This window comes from Neophocaena asiaeorientalis, unplaced genomic scaffold, assembly GCF_003031525.2.
Source record: "Neophocaena asiaeorientalis asiaeorientalis breed wild unplaced genomic scaffold, Neophocaena_asiaeorientalis_V1.1 scaffold308, whole genome shotgun sequence".
NCBI lineage: Eukaryota > Metazoa > Chordata > Mammalia > Artiodactyla > Phocoenidae > Neophocaena > Neophocaena asiaeorientalis.
The window spans coordinates 513,553-528,222 of record NW_020172768.1 but is presented as its reverse complement, the minus strand read 5'-3'; the positions used below and the strand labels follow the sequence as shown (position 1 = coordinate 528,222).

General features: G+C 44.5%; 1 protein-coding gene and 1 non-coding gene across 2 annotated transcripts; both read left to right on the top strand.

Moving 5' to 3' along the window:
* Nucleotides 1-3,681: 3,681 nt before the first annotated feature.
* On the top strand, nucleotides 3,682-8,413 carry HSPA8 (heat shock protein family A (Hsp70) member 8). Its single transcript, XM_024740733.1, has 10 exons — nucleotides 3,682-3,807; nucleotides 4,521-4,730; nucleotides 4,996-5,201; nucleotides 5,399-5,551; nucleotides 5,640-6,195; nucleotides 6,411-6,613; nucleotides 6,862-7,060; nucleotides 7,402-7,634; nucleotides 7,941-8,031; nucleotides 8,080-8,413. Exons 2-10 carry the CDS (start codon nucleotides 4,526-4,528, stop codon nucleotides 8,184-8,186), a joined length of 1,953 nt encoding a protein of 650 aa, XP_024596501.1. The 5' UTR covers nucleotides 3,682-3,807; nucleotides 4,521-4,525; the 3' UTR covers nucleotides 8,187-8,413.
* On the top strand, nucleotides 6,670-6,755 carry LOC112396884 (small nucleolar RNA SNORD14). The gene has a single exon (XR_003002667.1). It is a non-coding gene; the product is annotated as a small nucleolar RNA SNORD14 (small nucleolar RNA).
* Nucleotides 8,414-14,670: the final 6,257 nt, after the last annotated feature.

Genomic DNA, 14,670 nt, shown 5'->3' with positions numbered 1-14,670 from the left:
AAACTCCTTACTCCACTTCCTTATTCTTCTGGTAGTGTGGTGTCCAGGCAACATAACACATCTGCTCTGTAATTCTGAGAATTCTCATTCCTAGAGTACCTGAGCCAAATGAGTATGCTGTGGCAGCTGCAGCTCTACCATCACTAGACATTTGCTCTTATTATCTATTACCTTATACCTAAGGTTTCCTGTTTATGCCTCTGCAAGCAGGAATCAGTCCCCTTTGCGTGAAAAGGTTTTGATTATTTAAACAGGTTAGTTATTAGAAGACTAAAATACCAGTTGAATATCCATATTATTTTGGAAGTCCATTCATACTGGATATCTACCAAAAATGTCACAAAACAAATTATTACCTGAAATCTGAGAAATTCTAGGAATGGAAGATTCGGAGAGAGAAGGTGCTGAAGTCAGTGATAGTGTGCTGCTCTTTCAGTCAGGCTTTTGGGTTCAGATATGACAGGCTCTGGGTTCAAGATAAAGTGTGAGCCACTACTGGTTTCAAACCATATTCCATTAACCTTGCAAGTCAAACAAATTTGATTCTTTAATATAAAACAAAAAAGGATAAAATAGATGGTGGAAGAAAAAGTGTAGGAAGAAGATACTGATGGAATGATGTGGATGTTTAGAAAATAACCGTTTCAATAAAATGCACACACATTTAGAACTGTAAAAGAATGAAGTGATGCCTTTGTTGTTACCCTGTATAAGAACAATTTCAAAACTGCCGTTGCGAAAAAGACATACATAATTCTGCTTCATTTCTCGTGTTAAGCTGTTTATGTTTCAATTTTAACTTCTAAGTTGCCTTGTAAATGGGACTGTGTTTGATCACAAAAACCAAGTATTTATTACAGGTGCATCTGTGTCGGCAATTTAAAAATAAATAAGTAAAGGTGATACTGGAGGAGAGGCTGAAGCTCATATAACCTGCCTTGGAAATTTATTTATTAGCTTGCAGCCAACTGAAGAACAGAAGAACTCAGACTGAATATGATCTATTATTTATTGATTCCAGTCACAAATATACCAAGCACTTTTTTCTCACAAGGCGAGATACTAAGTAGTCCTGGACAAACCAAGTGACGACAAAGTTCATGACAGTTTCCGACCTTAAGGACTTTATCAAAATAACAAATAATATTTACTAAGCCAGTACTTCATATCAAGGTGAAGTGCCAGTAAAAAAAGTACACACTAAGGGGTTCAAAGAAATCTGAAAAGTAAACACTATGAGATTTAAATAAATCTGAAAAAAATTTCACAGAATTAAATGAGGTAATATATGCAAAGCACTTAGAACAGTGCTTGGCCTGTGACAAGCACTCAAAAAATGTTAATCATGACCCTCTTCCCTAGTCAGAAACTCTAGGCCTCAGACTGGAGCCCCAGGCACCCAAACTTTAACTTTAGATCCTGAGTGGGTTTGAAACCCTGTGCATTTAAAGAGGTGGAGACAGGACATTTATCATTATCTGAACTTTATACATAACACATAAACTCTCATTCTAGTCGATAAGAAGATAGTTCAAATCCTAGAACGCGTTTTGAAAGTGACCAGAAGGGAAGGTTATCTGTTCAGCTTTCTGTAATCACTACTACTAGGTGGGATACCCCAAACCCGTGGATTTAGGCACCCGTTCTATTTTCCACCGGTTCAAATCTTGTAGGTAGTTCAGAGGTTAGTTTAAAAAGCTGCAAAATGTAGGGTGTGGTTCAGAGATTGTACTCGATAAATTGGGTGGGGAGAGAAGTCTGCAGATGCTAAAGAAAACTGCAAGTATACATCTTTCTCGGCAGTTCGAGTTACACGTGTTTTCAGGAAGGAAATTACTAATAAAAAAAGACCCAAGATTCTGGAATCAAGAGCTAGGTTCTACTGTAGCTCAGCCAGATGTTTAACTTCCCACAAATAACATCTCTGAACCTCATTTCTCTCCTAACACAGGAATGAATGATCTCTCTCTCAGAGAATCGTTTTGATGATTAAATGAAATAACAAATGAAAGCACTTTGTACCCTGTGAAAGCATCATATAAAACGAACTCCTTGGGAAGTGGGAAGAAGTTAGGTACATACCTCCAAGGACTCAAGCTCACATTTTCCCCCAGAAGGCAAATACAGAAAGGACATCCTTTGATCCAATATTCGAATCTGTCTCTAGGCTTTACTGGCTTGGACAAGGACAAGGTATCTCTCGTCTGACGGCCCTTCTCGAAGTCTGGAGACCTTTCTAATTCCAGCCACGCCACTAAAAGTTCTGCTAGGTGGTCTTAAAAAAAATCTTTTAACCTATTTGTGCCCACTCATCTACTAAATAGGAATACTACCTGCCCAGCCTGTTTGAAAGCGCTCACTAGAAAGCATTCAACGTGCTGAGAAAGGCTTAGAATGACAAGGCCCCAAACACCGCATCATGCCCGCAACTGGAAATTCTAGGTACACTGTTCTGTGCACTCCACTCGTTCAGTAATATTCTCAAGGCGCTTCTGCCTGGTTTCTCGCTTAGTTTTTGCCGAAAGTCAAGGCAGTAAAGATATTACCTCGAATTACTGAAAGTAAGAGGCTCAGGAAGTCTCAATCAAGGACACAGGGCTACCGGAACCCAGGTTCCTTACGCCTGGTTCACTTACAAGGAAAGAGCTCCCTAGCTTTTCTTTTTTTTTAAGCAACTGAGAAGTGAGGGGGCCCGGGCGGGTGGAGAAGGGGCCGAGCCAAGAAGCCGAGTCTGTTCTCGGTGGGCGCTGGGGGGTGACGGAGGCATCCGGGCTCCAAGAAGCGAGTTTAGCCATCCATTTCGCTAAGGATCCAGACACAGCATCGGACCCTGGAGATTGAGAAGTTGGGCCTCTCCGCACTCTGCGTCGGGGTCAGCCGGCCTCCAGCTACCACAATGAACAGAGGGTCCCGGGGGCCTGCCCGGCTAACCTGTCGTATCCCGCGCAGAGGCGAGACACCGCGGCGGCCGGCCGGCTCCTTCCATCCCCAGATCTGGGTGCCACTGGGCAAGTTACTCTCGCAGCGCCCTGGGGTCAGAAACTTCGGCCCCGTCGTTCGGGGTCAGTCCTAGGACAGAGCCACGCTGGCTATGTGGGTGTGTGGAATCCCGGAGGGCCTAGAAGACCACCTACAAGGCCGGGGTGGGAGTAGGGGAAAGAGGATGGTGGGGGAGGGGCGCAACCACCTTCGCGGCCATCTTGTCCTCGCTCCACTTCCGCCTTCTCTCCAGGGCTGCCGGCGCCGGACCCCTCCCTGCAGGCCCTGCGCTCTAGCTCCGGGGGTTCCGCAGGAGCCAGATCGCCGATCGCGCTGCTGTCATTGGTTGGTTCCAAGTTGGCCCGCCCCTCTTCCCCCCCTCCTTCGTCCCTCCCGCCTGCGATTTCTGGGGCGCATGCGCAGAGGCAGACGAGCCCTTCCCCCGCGCCTGAGGTGACTGAGGACTCCCGCGCGCGGGCTCCGTCGGCCCCACCCTCCCTTTCCCCTGGGCCTTTCGGACAGCGGGGGCGAGAATGAAAGTTCCAGAACGCTGCGGTGAGTGCGTCATCGCTAGGCGGGGCGGGCTGGGGCGGGAGAGGGGAGGCCCGAAAGGTAGAGCCGGGTTCGTCATTGGGGCTTGCGGAGGTGGCCGCGCGCCCATTGGCCGAGAGAGCCGTGATGGGCACTGACAGGGGCGGGCCCCTTCTGGAAGGTTCTGAGGCAGGGTATAAGAGGCGGGGCGGAGGACGGAAACCGGTCTCGTTGAACGCGTCGGCAGCTCTGTAGGCTTCTGTTTTCTTCTCCAGTGGACCCGGGCCTGCGCTCCAGGTAAGTTAAGATCTTTGTCTTCCAAGGCTTTTGGCGGCCCTTCGGGAGCCTACCGCCCGGCTCAGGCTGCAGGGGTTTGCAGCGGCCGGAGGCCTTCTGAGTGTGTCAGGCAGGGTGCGTGCGGCGATTCCTTTGCCCGGCTGGGGATCTTTGTTTCCGAGGGGAGGCAGCCTCCTTGGGGTGCACTCGGGATGGAGGAGTGGGCTGCGGAGGTCGGGCCGCCCGGAGGGGGAAGAGGCCGCGCCCGTTTGCGGGGCGTGGAACTGGCGCCTTAGAGCTTGCTGTGCCCTGTTTCCTTGTTTCAGGACCCATTCTTCTTAAAGGAGGAAGTCACAATTGGCACGCGCCCAAAGTGGGGGAGGGGGCTTCGGACCCTTGCAGGCCTTGCTGTGTTGAGCACGGCGCGGGGAGGGGAGGGGAGGGCTAAGGTTCAGCCCGGGACATGGGACCACGTGTTCAGGTGTGGCGCAGACCCTCTTGGCAGGTGCGTGCTTCCGTCTGCGGCGGGCTCTGCGGTTCGGACGGCAACCTTACTGCAGCACGCCATGCCTGCTCTGACCTTCCCGCGTGGTTATTTCTGACGAGCGCTGTTTCTGGGGCGAGGTTCTGAGCATAATTTGCGGAGTGGTCGTATCTGGTAGCGTTGACTTGGTAAACGTTTAAGTGCTTGAACCGCTTTTCAAACCACGGACTTTTTTTTTCCCTCCTTCCAGCAACCATGTCTAAGGGACCTGCAGTTGGCATTGATCTTGGCACCACCTATTCTTGTGTGGGTGTCTTCCAGCACGGAAAGGTGGAAATAATTGCCACTGATCAGGGGAACCGAACTACCCCAAGCTATGTCGCCTTTACTGATACCGAACGATTGATCGGTGATGCTGCAAAGAACCAAGTTGCAATGAATCCCACCAACACGGTTTTTGGTAAGCCAGTAAATCTTCATGGTATGAATTTAAGTGATTTCGGCGGTGTGTAATCTGAGAAGCTGTTGCAGAAGGTTGTTAAATGTGAGGCGAAAGCCCTAAGGATAGGAAGAGTTTTCTGTAGGGAACTTCAGTGATTATCCTTTTAAGGCTTAAGGTTTGCGGCATCTTGGTCATTCAGAACTTGAATCCATAGGCATCTGGTCTTGGAACGGATGTAGTGTAATGAAATTCAAGGTAACGTTTGTATTGATACCTTTTGCAGATGCCAAACGCCTCATTGGACGAAGATTTGATGATGCTGTTGTCCAGTCTGATATGAAGCATTGGCCCTTCATGGTCGTGAATGATGCAGGCAGGCCTAAGGTTCAAGTAGAATACAAGGGAGAGACAAAAAGTTTTTATCCAGAGGAGGTGTCCTCCATGGTTTTGACAAAGATGAAGGAAATAGCAGAAGCCTACCTTGGGAAGGTGAGTAGTGCACAGTGCTGCAGGGGAGGATATAGATGGGGATTACCAGGTGTCCTGATAATTAATGGTGGCGTAAGAGTGAGCAGTAGATAAATCTATCAGAATGGGTGGTAAAACCAGAGCGTTATTTGAGGATGTATCCTTACGTGTCCAAGTAGATGATGTAGTGGTTAAGTTTTAATCTCTTTTTTTCCTAGACCGTTACTAATGCTGTTGTCACAGTACCCGCTTACTTTAATGATTCTCAGCGTCAGGCTACCAAAGATGCTGGAACTATTGCTGGGCTCAATGTACTTAGAATTATCAATGAGCCAACTGCTGCTGCTATTGCCTATGGCTTAGACAAAAAGGTAAGTACCATGTTTTATGTGTGCGTCACTCAAGATTAGTCTGAGTCACCACAAACAGATATGAGAATAATTTGTGCTGTAATTGCAGGTTGGAGCAGAAAGAAACGTGCTGATCTTTGATTTAGGTGGTGGCACTTTTGATGTGTCAATCCTCACTATTGAGGATGGAATCTTTGAGGTCAAATCTACAGCTGGAGATACCCACTTAGGTGGAGAAGACTTTGACAACCGGATGGTCAACCATTTTATTGCAGAATTCAAGCGCAAGCACAAGAAGGACATCAGTGAGAACAAGAGGGCTGTCCGTCGCCTTCGCACTGCTTGTGAGCGTGCTAAGCGCACACTCTCTTCCAGCACCCAGGCCAGTATTGAGATTGATTCCCTCTATGAAGGAATCGACTTCTATACCTCAATTACCCGTGCCCGATTTGAAGAACTGAATGCTGACCTGTTCCGTGGCACACTAGACCCTGTGGAGAAAGCCCTTCGGGATGCCAAGCTAGACAAGTCTCAAATTCATGATATTGTCCTGGTGGGTGGTTCAACCCGCATCCCCAAGATTCAGAAACTTCTCCAGGACTTCTTCAACGGGAAAGAACTGAATAAGAGCATCAACCCTGATGAGGCTGTTGCTTATGGTGCAGGTAATCTTTCTATTCTAGTTAAACAGTTTAACAGGCAGCCTGTTAGGAGGCCTTAGCTAACTGATGAATGATTTTTAAACATTTGTGGTTTCCACCAAAAGCTGTAGGTAATGATGGCAAAACTTTGTTGGATGTCTGAGCGATTGAGAATGGTTAGTTACATAATGAGTTATTGTAGTACTGTGCTTTATTTAAATTTTATTTTAATCATATAGCTGTCCAGGCAGCCATTTTATCTGGAGACAAATCTGAAAATGTTCAAGACTTGCTGCTGTTGGATGTCACTCCTCTTTCCTTTGGAATTGAAACTGCTGGTGGAGTCATGACTGTCCTCATCAAGCGCAACACCACCATTCCCACCAAGCAGACGCAGACCTTCACAACCTACTCGGACAACCAGCCCGGTGTACTCATTCAGGTACGTTTCTCTGTGGCCTAGGTTACTTGAGGTCCTATAAAACGGGAAGACTTGTTCCGCTGTGATGATGGATTCCAAAACCATTCGTAGTTTCCACCAGAAATCCTGTGTTGGCCAATTCCTTCCTTGGATGTCTGAGCGATCAGTCTTTCCTAATCAAGCTAATACAAATCTGAAGTAGCACAGATATTTGTGATTTTTCTTGTTTCTGTGTTTTTATTGTAATTTTGAATTTGTTTCATGCCAAGGTTTATGAAGGTGAGCGTGCCATGACCAAGGATAACAACCTGCTGGGCAAGTTTGAACTCACAGGCATACCTCCTGCCCCCCGTGGTGTTCCTCAGATTGAAGTCACTTTTGATATTGATGCCAATGGCATCCTCAATGTCTCTGCTGTGGATAAGAGCACAGGAAAAGAGAACAAGATTACGATCACTAATGACAAGGGTAAGTTTGGGCAGTATTTTGTAAGTGTGCACTTTTGAGCACCCAGGCCAGTATTGAGATTGACTCCTTCGTAGAGGGAATCAATTTCTGTATCTGTCATCCATACCTGATTTGAAGAATCAAATGCTGACTTGTTCCGTGGCACCCTGGACCCTGTGGCACTCTTACCTGCTTTTTTTAGAGGCAGAATTTGGTTCATAATGGTTTTATTTTCCAAATGTTTCTACTCTTACTCCAAGGGCATTTAGCGGAGATCATACTTAGCTGCTAAATGGAGTTGCAGGGTGATGGTGCAGAACTGCAGGTGATTGTCTTGCCTAAAAGGTTGGTTAATTTTACAGGCCGTTTGAGCAAGGAAGACATTGAACGCATGGTTCAGGAAGCAGAGAAGTATAAAGCTGAAGATGAGAAGCAGCGGGATAAGGTGTCTTCGAAGAATTCTCTTGAATCCTATGCTTTCAACATGAAAGCTACTGTTGAGGATGAGAAACTTCAAGGCAAGATTAATGATGAGGACAAACAGAAGATTCTTGATAAGTGTAATGAAATAATCAACTGGCTTGATAAGAACCAGGTTTGTAATTTCTATTGCCAAAGATTTGAGGGTGTGGGGTTGGGTGTAAAGGGTTTTAGCAAAAGCTTAGATGGGTGGGTGGGTTTTTACAAATTTGTAGGGTCACGATGATGAATGGTTCAAAACATTCGCGGTTTCCACCAGAACTACAGATGTTGGCAACTTCCTTCCTTGGATGTCTGAGTGACCCAAGATCTTAAACGTAACTTCATGTGCTGTTGTGTGTCTAGTGTGTCAGATTGATTACATCAGGCTTAGGGTCTTCTATTCGAAGAACTTGTAATAAAATATTTTTATTTTCCTCAGACTGCAGAGAAGGAAGAATTTGAACATCAGCAGAAGGAGCTGGAAAAAGTCTGCAACCCCATCATTACCAAGCTGTACCAGAGCGCAGGAGGCATGCCAGGAGGAATGCCAGGAGGAATGCCAGGAGGAATGCCAGGAGGAATGCCAGGAGGAATGCCAGGAGGAATGCCCGGGGGCTTCCCTGGTGGTGGAGCTCCCCCATCTGGTGGTGCCTCCTCTGGGCCCACCATTGAAGAGGTTGATTAAGCCAGCCTAGCCTAGGTTTAGCATTGTTCCACACAACATTGAAGGACCCAAATTTGTAGCAAATTCCATGGCAGTTTTAAAGTTGAGCTGCTGTAGTAAACTGGACATTCTTGATACCTGAACATGGAACATGTGCACAGGGAAAGGAAATAACATTGCACTTTACAAGCACTGTATTGTAAACGGAAAATGCAATGTCTTAAATAAAACTGTATTTAAAATGGGCACCATACAATTGTTCTGACTTTGTTTACAAGGGCAGTAAGGGAGTGTTCGGTTTTGGGGGTTGAACAACTTTCTGGCCTAATAAGTATTACAACAATATCTGGGTTGTCAATGACAAATTAAGTCTAGGCAACTGCCTGAACCTTTTAAATTAAGGTGTAAAAAATGGGAAAATGTGTAGACCTTTTGCTAGCTAGGCTCATTTAGTACTAAGTCTACATAAGTGTTAGTGTAGTTTGAACTGCGGGTCATCGTGCTTTCCAGTGTTTGTGTTAGGCTAGAAAGGGGCATCCCAGATATTTTTGAGTATTCCATGTGGTTTACTTGAAACCATCTGAGGGTTCAAAAGAGGATAAATTTGAGGCCAAAATTAGGACAAGGAAGTATCCTGTCAGAAGTAACAACATGTGGTATACACAGGTGACTTCAGGTAGAGTGTCAATCTGAAATCCTTTAATACGTGGGCAGAGGCTTTTCTGTTTTCTCACCTGAGTATTAAGGGCTGGGAATTAATGGAGCTAGCTGTAAGGTTGGCATAGTTAGGTCCCTTGACCCCTTTGAAATAGACTTTAAGGAAATTGTCTAATTCTGATCTCATCTTAAATCATAGCCAACCGTAACTCAGCAACTTCAGGCAGAACAATTGTGTTTACCAAGCCTAATTACACTGGACTGTCTTTAGGTAAGCTTGCTTAGGAGCACAGGCCTTCTTGTTGGTCCTTTGTTCATTGGGCCATTGGTATGTTAGCTTGAGTTAACAGGCCAGAAGGTATTGCACCTGAGAGTGAATCCTGTAAAGTCATGTTTGTGTGAGATGGGCCTGCTTAGTGCCAACCAGCCACCTAGTGGTCACTTAGGAAGAATCTCAGTTTTGGTATGGTGGGATGTCTTGGGTCACGGTTCATTCTCAGCAGAATGACCCAATCTGTTTCTGCTTTAGCTCTCCTTCACCTTTCTGTAGCTGTTCATGGATGACCCGACTAGCATAAGCATAATACAGATGACAGTTGAGCTTCAGAAGAGTTTCCCCAATAACTACCTAGCGTTGACCCTCCCTGGTTCAGGTTAGTGGGTATAGCTAAAGGCTATCATTTGTAAAACAGCTGATGTTTCTTCTAAAAATACATCAAATTGACTAAGTTTAGTGCCTTAGGTGTGTGTTAATGTTTGGCAACTCTCCAGGAATTTATAGCACTGCCCCCAATTTGGTTTCTCCAAGGGCTACAAATGAAAGCATAGTTGATGTACTTTTTTTTCCACCTGTTTTCAAGTGAGTGGGAATCTGACTTGTGTTTTAGTATTTACTGCATTGTTTGTGAACCTGGAGCAAACCATGTGTGGTGGTTTTTTTGAGACCACTCTCAAGGAAGTAACATGTCTCGTGCATGAACCATGGGATCTTGGTAAGAAAATTGAAGATCAAGTGTGATGGTGAAAATTAGCACAAGGCCTAGTGGAAGGTTATCAGTAGTAGCCATTACTGGAAGTTGTTGAATTTCAACAGTTACATAAGTTGTAAGTTTCATCAGTGAAATAAAACTTTCCTTTACACAGGTGGGAGAAGCAATGCGTTGCTGGGCCTGTGTAGTAGAAAATAAGTGGGGTCAGGGAGGAGCTACGGATTAGATTAACAATTTGCTAGGTTTAATTATACAGTGGAGGGGGGAGCCAGCCAGGCATTCGAATTTGGGGTAGACTTATTCCAAGACCTGTATGCTTCCTCCTGCATCCCAGCGTAGTGAATTACGAAGTACTGGCTCATCTCAGTGCAGAGCCTGGGGTTCATGTGTACTGGAAAGGATTTCTTTAAACCAAGGGAATTTGTAATCTTGCTTCTGAAAACACTTGCAATTACGTGCTTAAGGGCTTGGTCCCAGTGTCCTTCAGATAATTCCGTTTGTCTTTTTCTCCCCCCGTCAGTCATTTGGGTGTTCAAACTTGGAGACTTACCTTTTGCAAGAAGTCTAAGCAGTCTGGGGATTTGAACCCAATGACTCAAGTCAATTTTTGTCTTTCACTTTGCCTTATTTTTTTAGTTTCCTGCTGTGGGCTAAGCCCTGACTGCAGGAGTAGATGCAGAAGCTGGAGAAGATGTGTTCCAGCCTTATAGGAGAGACTGACATTCACGAGATGAAGACAATTAAGAAATGGCACCCTTTTTGCGGGGAAACACTGGCAGTAAGTGTAAGTTAGATTGTTTATTACAGCCTAGAAGAAGATGTGGAGAAGGTGGCCGTAAGAACAGCATTTACAGTTTTCCAGTCTAGATAGTTTAATGGTTTTCGCTTGTCTTACTCTATTTGATTATTTTAACAACCTTAAGAGTGATGGTTGGATCGTCTGGCTGTGCATGTGTAAGTCTGTATAGGGTGATGACAAAAGCAATTTCACTTTTGAGTGGATTATTATAATGAATTGTTATAAATCTAAGGTCATGGCCCTCGGATGCCTGGCATTTACATTTTGCACAGGGCACCATTGGATTGGAAAGTGAGAGCAAAAAAGTTCAGTGGCCCTCAGTCTCCATGTCCGATTTTAACAGTTACATGCTGGTTTCAGCTGGACTTAGCAATAACATGGTTATGTTTAAAAATGTATTTTTATGGAGTAACAGTAATTGGAATTTTTAAACTATTATGGGAATAATTTTCATCTTAGAAGCCACAGCAGTACATTTACTCCCAATAATATTACTGCAGTTATTTATGTACTTAAAAGGTACTGTAAAGAAAACGATGCCTGCAAACAATTCTTTGCTGAAACAATATTGAGTACCTACAATATACTTTCTTAGGAAAAATAGCCTTTTGGGTTCTGTTAAGGTGAAATGGGGTGATTGGTGGGACATAAATAGGAAAGGCTGAGGATTTTCTTTTCTTTGGTCTATATGGCTGTAAGGACATCTTTATCCACTAGATGGCAGTAAGCTATTGAGAAAACTACTTGGGTCGCTGAGAGAGGCTGCTGGAACATTTTCAGTAAGGTTTGTGCTTTTTGTTTCACAAGTTGCCTAACTAGAAGCACCGTAAATGCTGAGGAAAGAAAGCTCCGAATGTTCACGTTCCAGGCAAATCATTCCCGGCTGAATAAGTTGAGCAAGTGCCCTGACTGTGGGGTATGGGTTTGAGTAGAGATTTTTAGGGTACTTGGGACAGGCAGGTTAAATACAGACAGAGCTTTGAAATATGCAGGAAAAAAAGATGAGTCTCCCCAGGAAGAGAAGACAGTCTTTCCTGATCCGCTCTTTCTAGTTTAAAACTGTGTTATTTCCCTCATCACCCTTGACTCCGACTCCTGAGACTCATGACTTGTATGAAATGTTTGAATTCCTCACCAAACTGAAACTCATGAGTGCAAGAATATCCACACACTCTTACAGTTCCAGCCAGTGTCTGGCCCATTGTACACATATAATGTCAAGTGAATGAATGAAAAGGGATGGAGCAGGCACCCCAGAAGTTAGTGATAGAATGTGTTCCCTTTGGGCTTTATGATGCTATGGTCATGGCTCTTGGAGTGGTGAGAGGCTGGCTGAGTTGAGGCTCCCTGCAGATCTCCGCTACAGTTCCTCCTTGCAGAGTGGGGGAGCCAACATTAGAGCTGCATGAGATGAGGAAACGATCAAGCCCAGAGCAGCTCTAGCCAAATGAAAGTTGGCAGTAACAGAACTGTCCAAGTCTTTGACCTAAAGGACCACCTGCAGTCTTCAGATTGCCCCTGAGATCTGGGCAGTATGTGGCGTGAGTGGGATGAGCAGAAGTAGTATACATAGTCTCTGCAATATGAGAGGACAGTCAGGGCCTGCCAGGAGAACTGAAGCCTAAAGCTGGGCCACAGAACACTCAGGATGCAGCCAGCCCCAGGACCCTAAGAAAAAGGCTGCCAATCTTGACCTTGCATTAGACACCAAAAACACAAGCAGCAAAAGAAAACATTGGGCTTCATAAAAATTAAAAATGGGCTTCAAAGGATACCATCAAGAAAGTGAAGAAAGACAACCTACAGAATTGGGGAAGATATTTGCATGTCAGAGATCTAACAAAGTACTATCCAGCATGTATTACAAAAACTCTTAAAACTCAAAAAAGAGAAACCAATGTTTATAATGGACAAAAGAAGATACAGAAATAGCTAATAATCATATGGAAAGAAGCTCAACATCAATAGCCATCAGAGAAATGCAAATCAAATCCACAGTGAGGCAGAACTTGATATCCACTAGGATGCCTAGACAAGAACAAGTTGGCAAGGATGTGCAGGAATTGGAACCCTCATACACTGCTGGTGCGCATGTAAAATGGTGCAGCCGGTTTGGAAAACAGTCTGCAGTTCCTCAAAAGTTAGAATTAACGTGTGACCCAAGCATTCTACTCATAGTTATGTACCCAAGAGAAATTATAGAGAAACATAAATCCACGCAAACATTTATACACAAATGTTCACAGCAGGATTATAATAACCGGAAAGTGGCAATAACCCAAATGTCCATCAGCAAATGGATGAATAAAACATGGCATGTCCCTACAATGGAATAGTATTCAGCAGTAAAGGGCAATGAAGTACTGATACATGCTACAACATGGATGATCCTTGAAAACGGCAGTGACAACAGCCCACATATTGTATGATTATGTGGGATGTTCAGAGGAGGCACATCCTTTGAGATAGAGGTGGTTTCCTAGGGCTGGGGGAAAGGACAGTTGGGGGGAAGTGCAGTTATTGCAAACAGGTATGGGGTTTTGTTTTGGGTTGGTGAAATCATTCTAAATTGGTTGTGGCAATGGTTGCATAGTTCTGTGAATATACTAAAAATATTGAATTGCATACTTTAAATAGATGAATTATTGAATAGTGTGGTATATGAATAGTATTTCAACAAAGCACTTAAAAATCTTTTTTGAGTTAGAAAAGAAGGAGGCTGCAGAGCTGGCTTCCCCAAAGTGGGGGGAGAGAGAATGTATGTGAATATGAAACCATATTCTTACTCTCAAGGAACTAAGTAATAACATTGGCTGTGCGGTGGTTTTCCGTTTTATCCCCTAGCTTTATTGACGTAATTGTCATATAACATGGTATAAGTTTAAGGTGTACAAAGTGTTGATTTGATACATGTTGTGAAGTGATTACAACAATAAGGTTAGTTTTTCTGAATTAACAAATATCGTATATTAACACATATATATGGAATCTAGAAAAAATGGTGCAGATGAACCTATTTCCAGGGCAGGAATAAAGATGCAGACATAGAGAAACGGACATGTGGACACAGTGAGGCAAAGGGAGGGTGGGATGAATTGGGAGATTAGGATTGACATATATACACTACCATATAAAAAATAGATAGCTAGTGGGAACCTGCTGTATAGCACAGGGAGCTCAGCTCCGTGCTCTGTGATCTAGATGGGTGGGATGGGGTGGGGGAGTGGGAGGGAGATCCAAAAGGGAGGGGATATATGTATACATATAGCTGATTCACTTCCTGTTGCACAGCAGAAAGTAACATAGCATTGTAAAGCAATTATACTCCAATTAAAAAAACAATGAGGTTAATTAGTATCTCCATCATCTCACATAATTACTGTTTCATTTTTGTGGTGAGAACATTTAAAATCTACTCTCTCAGCAACTTCCAAGTATATATAATACAGTGTTGTTAAATATAGTCACCAGGCTGTACATTATTAGATGCCCCAAACTTACCTTGTGACTGGAGGTGTGTACCCTTTCACCAAATCCTCCCATTTCTCCACTGCCCTATGCTATTGCCTTCTAATGTCTACACATCCCTTTGAGACTGTGGACTCTCAAACCAAGCTGATACAGCTTCCAAACCCAAGAGTTGAAAAAATTAGATTGGGCTGAAAAGAAAGCAGGCTGCAGGCAAGTAACCACTTGAAAATACATTGAACGGACTTCCCTGGTGGCACAGTGATTAAGAATCCGCCCGCCAACACAAGGGACACGGGTTCAAGCCCTGGTCTGGGAAGATCCCACATGCCGCAGAGCAACTAAGCCCGTGCGCCACAACTACTGAGCATGTGTACCACAACTACTGAAGCCTGTGCACCTAGAGCCCGTGCTCCACAACAAGAGAAGCCAACGCAATGAGAAGCCCGCGCACCGAAAGGAAGAGTAGGCCCCGCTCACCGCAACTAGAGAAAGCCCGCGCACAGCAATGAAGACCCAACGCAAACAAAAATAACTAAATTTAAAAAAAAATTAGATCAAGCCACATTAAAAAAAACAAAAAAGACATTGG